This window comes from Callionymus lyra, chromosome 5 (genome assembly GCF_982586985.1).
Source record: "Callionymus lyra chromosome 5, fCalLyr1.hap1.1, whole genome shotgun sequence".
Taxonomy (NCBI): domain Eukaryota; kingdom Metazoa; phylum Chordata; class Actinopteri; order Syngnathiformes; family Callionymidae; genus Callionymus; species Callionymus lyra.
Genome location: NC_141822.1, coordinates 24,503,278 through 24,515,896, shown reverse-complemented (window position 1 = coordinate 24,515,896; position 12,619 = coordinate 24,503,278). Strand labels below are relative to the sequence as shown.

General features: G+C 41.2%; 1 protein-coding gene across 4 annotated transcripts in view; it reads right to left on the bottom strand.

Annotated features, from left to right (window-relative positions):
- Positions 1–370: 370 nt before the first annotated feature.
- LOC148079860 (voltage-gated inwardly rectifying potassium channel KCNH7-like) overlaps positions 371–12,619 on the bottom strand; it is a 64,065-nt gene continuing 51,816 nt past the window's right edge. For 3 of the 4 annotated variants that reach the window (XM_087791545.1, XM_087791547.1, XM_087791548.1), the window contains 5 exons: positions 11,976–12,054; positions 10,105–10,377; positions 6,367–6,529; positions 3,680–3,869; positions 371–2,404 (listed from right to left, as the gene is read on the bottom strand). In XM_087791545.1, coding sequence (XP_087647671.1) covers positions 2,144–2,404; positions 3,680–3,869; positions 6,367–6,529; positions 10,105–10,377; positions 11,976–12,054 — 966 coding nt within the window. In that variant the 3' untranslated portion in view covers positions 371–2,143. The remainder of the gene's footprint in view (positions 2,405–3,679; positions 3,870–6,366; positions 6,530–10,104; positions 10,378–11,975; positions 12,055–12,619) is intronic. The other variant, XM_087791546.1, reaches the window with a different exon arrangement.

Below are 12,619 nucleotides of genomic sequence, written 5' to 3'. Positions count from 1 at the left end.
AGGCACTATTATTTAAACTCAAAACCAGTCAGAGGACGAGAAGCTTTTAACAGATCACTGTCTTCATCTGCGACTGAAAATAAGAAGTGCTTGAATGTGGCACAATCATTTGTTATCTCTACAGACATTATTGATTCCTCACTTCACTTGAATCACTTAGAGAAGTGACCAGACTGGTAAGTAATGACTGGTTTGTACTCAAGAAAATGTGCTAGAATAACAAATCCATGCTCCTTGTGTGTATGCCAGAGGTTTATGATTCTACGTTTTCATTGTTCTGTTTCTGTTGTTGACGCTGCAAGTGTGGCAGTAGATTCTTGACCAGTGTTCTCATCACCAGCGGGTCCAGATGAAAACAAATTCACCGACATTTGTAAGCATTCTTGTTTATTAATTAATACAATTGCGCATATTGTCCAGTCTATGTACACAATATAATTAATTTCTTTAAATATAGTCAAGAACAGAAACATTCAAATTAGCTGTTAAGTGTTGCATTGTATAAAATACAGTGGCAAACATTTAAAAAATGCATAAAAACAATTGTGAACAGCACTAATTTTTAAAAAGTGACATTTTTATATCCATTACAGCGAGTTTTTCTAATCTCTGTGCAAAAGTTTGCGGCTCCAATGAAAGTTCAGTAGACAAACTGCTCCGACATTTCTTCGTTAGCAACTTTTGTTCTACATCTGTGCTTCAGAGAGACGGACGGCAGAAGGAAACACCAACTTAAAAGCGAGTCCTTCCGTTTTTTTGAATGCTCCTTGCGTCGTGATCCGGCCTCGCCACGTGTCAGGAGGGAGAGTGATGGCGAGCCTTTCATCTTCACACCCGGGAACGTTTCATCATCCCGTCCCAGATCTTACCCACTCTTTCATGCCTAATGGATCTCAGCCGGGGATGAGGACAGAGGGAGACAAAGTGACAACGGTTCCAGTGTTGGCTTCCCACCCGAAAAGTAATAAAAAAAAAAAGAAATCCATGTGCAATTTTTTAGAGACAGCATCCGTCCTCGTGCTACATCTCATCAGCAGGTTCAGAGCTCTCCCGACGCCAGGGTTGGGTTTTTTTTAAAAAACTAAAATAAATATACGTACAAAAATAATGGCAAAATGAAAGATTTTCAAGTTAGAAAAATATCAAGACTTTCTCTGATTCTCGGGGTGATTTATGTGCTGTACCTTTTGCGCTTCAAATCACGTCACACACAGTTGATCGAGACCTCGTATTGTCGAGTGCAGTCTCCATGCAGTACATGAGCTCCTGTCGGAATCAGCGTCGTCAGAGGAAATCTAAAAATGACTAAATCTCATCATGCAGGTTTTTCGAACCCTAGGAGGCTTTTTTGTACATTTTACAACTGTTGATTGTTGTCGGTTAAACGCCGGAGCTTCGTGTAAAGGCTAGAGCAGGCTAGTAAAGCTAAGGCTATTGACGACTGAACAGTCGAATCCAGAAGACAAGAATCATTTTTTCTTTTTTTTTTCTTCTCTGGCATGAAAATTGAATGGAAGACCTAAAGCATGCGAAGAGAGGGGATGAGGTGCAGAGCATGGAGGGGGGGGGGGGATGAAGGCATGATGAGCATTCTTTTGGTCACTTAAGTCCCACCTCTGATTGTTTTGGATTTGCCAGCCGGGTGTTTCGACGTCACTGGTGTTTGAAGTGGTGTGTGTGGCGATGTGCAGTAGGCAGGCATCCTCGGTTTTTTTTTTTTAGGAGTCGCTGGAAAGTTAGGAAGAGACACTCAGAAGTGATCGCTACATGTCAAAGGTCACGCCCGTCACCTGAAGAGTCGCCGTGTGTGTGTGTGGATGTGTGAGCAAACATGCAACAGAAGACGAGGAAAGAAAAAAGGAATGAACATGCATAACTGGTCTAGGAAAAAAGCTGCTGCTGGCAGTGTTCTATCCAAGTATGTACACAGCAGGTGATGACGTTACACTGGTCAGTGATATAGTGTGTAAATAACTGGTACGAATGGACGTCGGACTTCTAAATCAGAGAGTGGAAGGGTTTTGTTTCTAGGAAGGAGGGATGGAAGAGTGTCTACAGTTTGTTTCGTTTGCATATTCAGTCTCGTTCTTAGACCCTGAGTCAAGCGAGTGAGGAGCTTCAGTCGGCATCGACGTGGCGAGGACTACTTCGCCGGCAGTCCCGGGTCAGACACCGGCCTGTGGAGGGCCGAGGTTCCGGTGCTGCCGGGAACCTCGGGCAGCGAGGCCTGGCGGCCGGACGGGAGCCTCGGCAGCTCCGCCTCGCAGCCAAAGTTCTGTTTGTGTCTCAGCTCCACGTCCGATTCACTGTCCAGCAGTCCGGCAAAGGTCCCGTTGGGAAGAGACTCTGTGTGGAGGAGGACCGGGAGGGGCTCTTTGGATTTGCTCTGGATCTTTTCTGGACTCTGCAGAATGAGATGATACATTTAGCTTAAATCATTCTGTCTTATAAAAGTTTTTTAATTTAAAAACAAAGCTGGTGTAACACATTCTTTGTTTTTATATGTGGTGTTGATAAACAAAAATGCACCAAAACACGTATGTTTTTAAAATAAATAACATTATTCTTGAAATATCATCAATTTCTAGTGCAATCATAACTATCACAATTATTATTATTACAAGTTTACGTATATATATATATATTTTTAATGAGTACATTTTTATCAAACAAGCAGTGGTAAGTCTTAATACCACTATTGTTTAATACTACCATTAAGTAGCCTTCAGTCCCGAAAAGTTTTGGTTCTCTTATCATAGCGAAAATGCATCCATTTACTTAAAAGCATGATTTTTCTAACAGAATTTAGGTCTAAACTTTCAAAATAGACAAAGATACATAGTGATTCTGGGGTAAATTCTCTGTCAGAATGATGTTATTGAGTAGCTAAGCCAGCAAGTATAAAGTACCAATCCATTTATAGTTAGCAGCCGCCGAATGTGTGTTCAGATCAATCATAGCCTGTTGGAGTCCTCGGCTCCAGCAAGGGTTTGATTAATGTCGTCTGTTGTCCATAATTTCACTTAAGGAAACTTAATACCTTCTTAAAAGCAAAATGATAATTTCTATTTAAAGTTAATTTTAAAATATATTTTATTGATGATGCACGTGTTATGACATACACAGAGTTACAGATATGTTGGATATTTACATGAATCAACCTATTTAATTAAATTTAAAAAACTGACAAAGATGTAATAAGATCAAAATTGAAGATCAAAAACTATCAAAAACTAAGGCATGTATGGAAAACATCTCTACATGTGATGCGTTTGTATATATATTTTTTATATTTGAAATTTTTCCAAACCCCTGTCTGTTCTTGCTTTAATTCATCTTATTTCTTTCTGCTAAAAGACAAATATTAAGAGCATACATTTCATAATGACAATGAAAATGTGGTTTAAATTTTTTCAAAATACCTTTGGTTTCAACATTGAAAATCGGCCATATTCTTGAAAAATGATTTATAAATAATATATAGCATATTCGTAATGACATTAAAACAATAATTATATAAAATATTTCCTACATTGTTCTAATCTTTTAAATACTTTGAGACACAAATATATCAAATACTGTGTCATCTAAATACATATATATACTGTGTATATATATATATATATATATTCGCAGACGTATGTAATGCATAGATGTTCCAGTTTGGTTGGAGGTGTACCTGAGGCCTCGGTGGTGCCGGGTCCAGGCTCAGCTCAGGCTGGAGGACAGAAACCGGCTGCTCCATGATGGCAGGTCTCTGGTACTCCGGACTGGAGCTGACGGTGCTGTAAGCTGGTGGGCCGGCAGTTGTCTGCCTTTGGAGAAGATGCAGGATGGCCTGGATATCTGCCGTCATCTGGGACTCCAGTCTGTAATGAAATAAGTTTACATTCAATATTTGTGCTTGAACTTCCACACTACATTTCCTCTGCGTACGCTTACGACATTTAGCTGCATTTTACAAATCAAACACTAGAGGGAGCTCCACCCCAAAGAGTTGATGGTCGAAGCTCACGTTGATCTCCATATACACTTTCAAGCTTCCAGACATGTGATGAAGACAATGTGCAGTCACGGAATCTCACACAAGAAGTCGACAGTGGGAACTTGGTGATGACGCACCCGAGACTGAGAATATTAAACTGGAGGTTAAAAAAAAAAACTCCAGCGCCGTGTGTGTGTCATCACCTGCTGCTGCAGGTTACATCACGAGAGACGCCCACAACACAAATATCAAAACTTGAAACATCTTGCTTTAGAATTTCAAGACCTAAAAACTCACTTCGTGAACAAATCAACTACTCTTCCAAAGTCTCCAACAAATTTTTTCCTCCCAAGTTTTCATCCATCTTTCACTCGGAGAATGATGTCAAGAGCTTTGGATGTTTCTGCATCTTGACTGCGTGCTAAAAATAGCCAGCTGCTGACTGTCTGCCTCCCCCTCTGCTGTATCAGTGCAGCAGCCGAGAATCACACACTCTCCACATTAACGCGGCAGCGGCGAGCGTCTGGACGCCGATGTCTACGCTCACGTTATCGGGCCGGGGGCCCGGATCACGGGCTCTGTAACTCGAGCCCTGAGAGACGACTCTGACGCAGAGATACAGACCATAAGTCCACTCCAGCCTTCAAGAGTCTCGTGGTCCGTAATCAGCTTTCTATCGTCTATTAGGGAGGCGGTTCTATCTGAGGAATGTATATATGGAGACGACGGCCTCCCGAGCTTCCACTGAGCAAGAGTCTGCATCTGTGTTTTGGAAATTGATCCGTGGCAGAAAGTCAGTTCAATCTTCAACATATATCATGATAAAAATGTTTACCATCAGATAATGAGTGTATACAGATACCGACAAAACAACCCAGAAATCAGTCGATGAAAAATGGCTTTTTTGGTGAGCTTGGCTTTGTGTAAGTCTAGGCTTAAAATAAACTGTCGACAATTAACGAGAGCAGTTCCTGATCCGGGTTTGACACAGACGCACCGCTGTCTGCGATCAAAAACCTCAGCGAAGCCCCTTTTAAACGCCAGACTTTCTGCAGACCAGCGTTAGCTTGTTTCCATTCCTACCTACTAATTTCTGACACCTTGGAATTTTTTTTTTTTGCTGTAAATTATTTTGTCAGTGTTTTAAGTTACTCTGTTTTTTGGTTTGACGTTTTTTTTCAAAGTGGATTATGCGTCTTGCTGCCACTCTTTCTGGAGTTTCCCTTATTGTCTTTATTGGACTCTGTGTTGAGAGTAAGGACTCTGGACTCTGTTTACTTGTAAAGAAAGACTCTTGTGACTTTGGCGCCATCTTTTGGACATTTTGCTGCACTTATTGTGAATTTAAAGAAATTATACATTTCCCCTCCCTGAATGTTTTTTTCTTCCCCTCCCTCCTTCTTCTAGCTCGAAAGTTTTTAATTTAATCTTCTTGCCAAATGTAGATAACTGTGTCATCTGCAAACCTCATAATCCACGAATTAGCTGCGTCCAGTCGGGATAAGTTACAATTCAGACATAGCATTTGTCATCTGAATATAAATTCCACTGCCTACAACAAGATCAGTCAACAAATCTGCAGTACCTTTCATGTAAGCCATCTTGACACATACAACTCTACACATCATTAGAAAACAGCAAGTTCCAGAAACAAACAAAACAAATGTGAACCTTGTCTGAATCTATCTCTCACACACAACAACTAATTATATTATTTCCCTTCACAGCCCACTTTTATACTGAATACATGATTGCTACTCCACCGTCTTATCTTCACACCAGTGGCCACATTATATAGTGGTGTATAGGGTGTTATCACGGGCCATAGAGCCAAGATAAAGTATAGAATCAAGCTAAATATACTAAAATTATTATATTACTGTATACTGTATGCATAAATGTATTTTTAATCTGATACAAAAATGCTTTATTCCCAAAATATTTGTTTGATTTTAACTTAAATCTTTACTTAATTTGATTTTTTGATGGGCAATAAATGATAACACAGATGACAAAAGTTATACAATAACAACCTTATTACTAGACGATTAATGAATAATAGATATAAATACAAAATAAATCGTAGTTTCAAGATCAACTTTGACCTCAGCAGGGCCAGGCAAGGGTCAACGTGGCCCCCGAGCACAAACAAGTTCACTGACATGCATAATTCAAACTGTAATAATAAGAATTCCAATAATTTATCCCCATTCGATCAATCACGAGCCAGACGGGGATTCAGAAAACCAGGCCAAACAGCTTCTACAACCTCCCAGTTGGCGCCTGTAAAAAACCCAGAGTCAGCTCTTATAACGTGAGTCTGGGAATCATTAATAATGAGTTCCGTCTATTTATGGAAAGGCAGGTGATTTGGCACAGACCTGTTGAGGTGCTGCTGCAGCAGATCCAGGCGCTGCTCCACCTCTCCATAGGTCAGGTCCGTGTCGCTGTCGTCCTCCACGGCCGGGGTCTCTCGGCACCGGGCGGGCTCCTCGGTCGCCTCCCGCGGATGCTGACGCACCCACTCGTCGGCACGGAGCTCTGCTTTTTTAGAGAGCGAAAACACAGTTGCATGTTGGCAGCTTTTACTTTCGCACATACAGTCCGAAAAAACATTTCTGCGCGATGGAGTCGAGGAGGACACACACGTGTGACACTGATGGAGAAACTACACACTTCCTCATCTTTTGTGTCGGTGTGGAAAAAACAAGCAGTGTTGACAAGAGATTAAAAAAATAAAAAAAAACTTCCCGTTCTCACGGCGCCGCTTATAAGAATCAATATCACTGTTCACTCTGGCAGAAATCCTCTGAGGGCCGACACCGCTGAATTAAGGGATATTAGAATCAAATCAACACTGACACACTTTCTTCATCTCGGCGCACAGTCACGCTGGGTTTTCGCTCGGCGCTCTGGGAACACGAGAGTCCTGCAGCAGTGCTGCTCTGTGCGTCTTCAATGACTTTGCATTTTTTAAGAGTTTTAAATTGCACGTTGGGGGAGCTGAGTCGCGCAAGGACTCCTCGTTTCACACAGCAAATCTTTTCGCTGCTGCTCGGTATGAAAGTATCTCCCTGGTGTTGGATGTTGATCACCTCTGCCAAGGAGATTGTGAGTTTGTGTGTTAGCAAGATAATACAAAAACATGTCAATTAAATGTATGTGGTTCCTTCCAGACTTAATGGGATTATACTTGTATGGCTTCTCACCGCTGCAACACATTTGTCCTGAACTACACTCAAATAAATAAACCAAACTATGGAGTTTAATTGAATTTATCATGTCAAGTTTTTGTATCAAAAGTTAGTTTAGCTTAAAAAAAAAATCATGGTTAAACTAAACTAACCTAGTACAATTAGATGCATTACATGATAAATTAAACTTGTAGCTTAAAAGTGAAAACTTAACTTAATGACATAAGACATTTCCATGTGCCTGGAGTCAAAATATGTGTCTTTAAATTGCAGGACCATTGCTAACTTCTTCAACCAGCATGTCTTCAACCTCAGTCTACGGCTGGGGAAAGTACCAACTCTGTGGAAGACTTCCTGTATCGTTCCAGTCCCTAAAAAGATCCGACCGAGCGAGCTGAACGATTACAGACCGGTGGCACTGACTTCGCAGCTGATGAAGACACTGGAGCGGCTGGTCCTCAAATATCTCAGGCCACAAGTCCAGCACGCGCAAGACCCCCTGCAGTTTGCCTACCAGCCAGCAGTTGGTGTGGAAGATGCCATCCTTCACCTCCTGCATCGGACCTACTCCCACTTGGATAAAGGAAGCGATTCAGTGAGAATCCTGTTCCTAGACTTTTCTAGTGCCTTCAACACTATCCAACCCATTCTCCTCCAGGACAAACTGACTGAAGATGCATGTGGACCCTGGTCTGGTCTCCTGGATTACGGACTATCTTACTGATCGACCACAGTATGTCAGGCTGAAGGATATCAGGTCTGACACTGTGGTGTGCAGTACAGGAGCACCTCAGGGGACAGTACTTGCCCCTCCCCTCTTCACCATCTACACTTCAGACTTCTGCTACAACTCAGAGCTGAGTCTCGTCCAGAAGTATGCTGACGACACTGCCATTGTTGGATGCATCAGGGACAACAGCGAAGACGAGTATAGGAGTCTGATACGTGACTTTGTGGACTGGAGTGAGAGGAACCACTTGCAGCTGAACACCTCAAAGACCAAGGAGCTGGTCTTGGACTTCGGGAGGTCCAGGACAAAGCCACGCCCAGTGTCCATCAGAGGCGACGAGGTGGAGATAGTGGACAACTATAAGTACCTCGGTGTGTGGATGGACAGTAAACTGGACTGGTCCTGCAACACAGACCATGTATATAAGAAGGTTCAGAGTAGACTGTACTTTCTGAGGAGGCTTCGATCATTTAACATCTGCAAGAAGCTCCTCTGCATGTTCTACCAGTCTGTGGTGGCCAGTGTCCTGTTCTATGCTGTGGTGTGTTGGGGTGGAAATGTGTCCAAGAGGAGTGTCAACAGGTTGGACAGGTTGATCAGAAGGGCTGGTTCTGTTGTTGGCATGGAGCTGGACTCACTGGTGACAGTTGCTGAGAGGAGATCACTGAACAAACTACTGTCCATCATGGATGATGACAGTCATCCTCTGAACACTGTCATCAGTGAGCAGAGAAGCAGAATGAGTGCACGAATGCTCCTACCCAGGTGCAACACTAATAGACTCAGGGACTCATTCATTCCTCGGGCTATTAAATTGTACAATTCTGAGTTCGGGGGCAGGAGTGGAGTGAGAGTATCTGGATGTTCTGTTCTATGTTTCTCTTTGTATCCTTTGTCTTTGTTGTTTTTCTTTGACCTATGTTCTTTGTCTTTATCTTTAGACTTAGATTGTGTCATCTTGTTCTTTCTCTTTATGTTCTTCTTCTTATTTTATTTTTATTTATTATTTTGTATTGTTTATGGAAAATTGCTGGCTGTTGGAAAAAACAATTTCCCGAAGTAGACCTCCTGAGGGATCAATAACGTTTTACCTTACCTTACCTTAACTGTTCAATGCTAACAAGCTAATGTCACTTTTTATGAAGTTGTTTGAAGTTTCTGATGTAGAATTAGCTTATTTGCAAAGATATGCACAGGTGCAGTACTTTGCTAGTTTTCTTTCGTTAGTACTTGTGCCAAAGATACATTTCTAGACTTAAAGTATCTCTGTCTAAATGATGTTGTGATGATCCCATCAAGTTTGATTTATAAATATCATGTTATTATTATCTTCTTATTATTATTGGTTATATTTTGCTCGTCTGAAAGGACCTCAGTGAAAATTTTCGCTTCGTTCCTAGTGAATTAAATGAAAATAAAAATACTTATTAATTAATCCTGAGTTGAGTTCTAGTCTTTTATTTATTTATTTTTTTGTTTGAGTTCTAGTCTTAACTAAACACACCAACAAATCGCCCTCCGTTTGTCCAGAGCTCATGAAGTCAACATTTATTATGGGATGAGTTAAAGTAGTTGAGCTAAATATAGAAATGTACACAATGGAAGACACAACCACCAAAACAAAACCATGTTTGCGATTATTATGTGTGTTTGTGTTGAAGTCAAACTGAAGGTTACCTGTGCTCAATAAATGATTTATTACTCTTCAGTCGATTTGAGTAATGCAAGAGTCAAATCATTTTTGGGGGATTTTGTCCTGAAACGTGTCATAATTTGACCTAGTGAACTATACCTGACCCTAAGATTAACACAAGTTCTGTTAACAACAGTCTTTAAATAAAGGTTACTAGCCTTAGGGACAGATTAAAGTGAAGTAGAAATTAATGTCAACCATGTGACTCCTTCTTCTACCCATGACCTCTGATCAAATAGTACGACCCTTGAATTTAATCCTCTTATATTTTTTTATTTTTTTTATGTCTACTAAATGGGTTTTGTGTTTCACAGTGATGACACATAATCCTATGTTTTGCGTTTTAATAGGTGTGACATCGTCTCTTCGGGTGCTGCTGAGGGATTTGTTTTTTTACAAATTAACTTTGGAGCCAATTACAGTTTTGAAAGCCTTATTTTTTAGAGCAAGGGCTCATTGGGAATTTGCGAGGAGATTCAAAGTAACCCGAGGAGATACTCACCTTTATACGTGTGGTTCTGCGCGGCGTCTTCCACGTGAGCGTCCGGGGTGGCGCCGAGCCCGAGCCCCAGAGCGTGGTCCCTCACCACCGGGTATCCCGGGACGCCCGAGCACAGCGGCTTCTGCTCCTCCTCCTCCTCGCGGCCCTCCTCGTCCTGATCCTCGTCCTCGTCCTCGTCTCCCTCGTCGGCCGACTCCCGCCTCTCCTCGGCTGCTGAGGCGGCGAATATCCTCCTCCCCTTCTTGGTGGCCGCTGACTCCTTGCAGTGGGATCCTGGAGAGAGACTAATCAGATACTCTACAGGGAGAACAGCGACTTCTCTGCTTCCTCTGAGGCTGTGTGGCATCATTGTCTGGGGCTCATTTGAGGACAAACAATGCTGATGATGTTTCCTACCATGTCACCCATTAACAAGTCAGAAACCACGACTTAAGATCAGTTCGTTCGATGGAGGCTGGAGTGAAATCCACTTCTACAGGCGCTGCTAGAATATTTTGGGGGGGCTCTGGGAGACGGCCATATTTAGACGGCTTGTAACCATGGCGATGATTTGATTTATCCCTGCTTCTCAGCTCTAATGCCTGCCGTGAGGGCCACAACTCCTGATCCGAACTCTCTCGGCACTTTGATGTGAAATTAGAACGCCCGGCGATGGAAGCGATTCTCGGTTCTGAGGGGAGAGGGAGGTGGTGGTGGGGGGGGGGGGCGCCGCTCAAGCTGCAACGTGAACACAATCTCAAGTGTTTCGTGAAACACAAACTCGGGAGAGTCGGTCGTACAGTGGAAAAGGAAAGTGAGCCAGGATTACAAACCGGATGAGATTTTTCTTTTTTATGGTGGCAGGAGCTCGCAAAACTACCTCAGTGGTCATCAGGGATTTGACTCTGTGAGTCTCCAGTGGAGTCAAAGTGAAGATTTGAGAACTGTTTTTTTTATATATAGAACTGATGGTGGCCTATTGTAAATATTCTGCACAAAATCTTGCTGCTTTTGTATTAAATATTTAGTTTTTTTAAAGTTGACTGAGACGCTGTTAAGGATAAGGATTATTAAAGTCTCTCCAACACACATAGAAGGCCAGAGTGAGATGACGCTTTAAGGTAAATCATGGGATGTCTAATCGAGCCAATGAAAAAATGACCAGGAGTGTTTGCAAAGCCAGACAGAATAACTGATTTGACTGTTAAACTTGATGTTTGTCTTGACTTACAGATGTAAATATATGAGAACACAAGTAAACTAAGTTATTATAGCATCATGAATAAAAAACATTGTAGATTTGTCTTTAAAATCACTTTTTTCAAAATAGTTTCTGCTGTGAACTTGCTGGTGTAACAACTCTAATGTTCAGACTGTGGGATGAATAAATCATCTTAACTCATCTTATTCATATCTTATGAATCACTGATGTCCCAGTGTTTGTAGAACATTTTTTAAATCTCAAAACAACACGACCTTGCTCATTAACTGTGTGCAAGGGATCTAGATTCTTAAAGGGCAAATATGTAGGTGTTAAAACAGTGTTTGTGGCGCTCCCTTGTGTCAGAATAGTGTAACTCCAATGTCATAAAGTCTCAATTGCCAATTTTCCATTTGTTTACAAATTTCCTAAAAAACATCCATCCATCCATAGATAGTTATTTTGTGTTATGTTTTTGTTATTTTGCTTCCCCGGTAGGTAATCTCTCAGTACTTATGTCTCAGTACCACTAGACTAGAGTTCCACTAGATGAGTTGGGACTGCTCAAATTAAACCTTAACGGAAATATGATAAATAATATTATTGACAAAATGTTACATATCGTTTCTTTAATCAAAATCCCAAACTTTAAAATCCCAAACTTGATATATTAACCCAAAAGCACACAGACCTGTGGAAGACTTCCTCCTGTAGGACAATCTCTTGCGACAACTGATGCCTTCAGTTTCAGTAGTTTGCATGTACGGCGTCTGTTGGTGAAAACAGAAACTTCAATGTTAATCCAAACTAAAATCATTTGATGGTATTTCATTCAAATACATATGTTTTTTGGGGGGTGATCATTTTTTTAAAACGCAAACAAAAAGTAAATGTATACTACATTAAGAGTTCAAAAAGACTACCTAGTGATGGTCTGATGAAGCTTCATGAAGCAGTGATATGTTGTTAAGGGTCAGTAGGTGGCGCCATAAGTTTAAAAATGATGTGATGTTTCATTAGAACCGTTCTTGTTTGTTCTTAAATTTGAGAGCGTCAGCTCCACAACGTTTCTTTTCCACGAAGGTCGTTACACAGTTTTATTATTGTCGCGCTTAAATAATCAGTAGTTTAATCAAAAATCTATACATTTTCAATTCATGGTTTTCATTAAAAGTCCCTCTTGACAAAAATATCTTTCAATATCTCAAATGTTGAAACTCAACTGTTGCAGGAATGATCGACTACTCTTGGTCCATGGGTTTCAACTATAGTAGTGATTGTGTGATGAAGCTTCATGAAGCAGTGTCATGTTGTTTAGAGGTCAGTAGGTGGCGC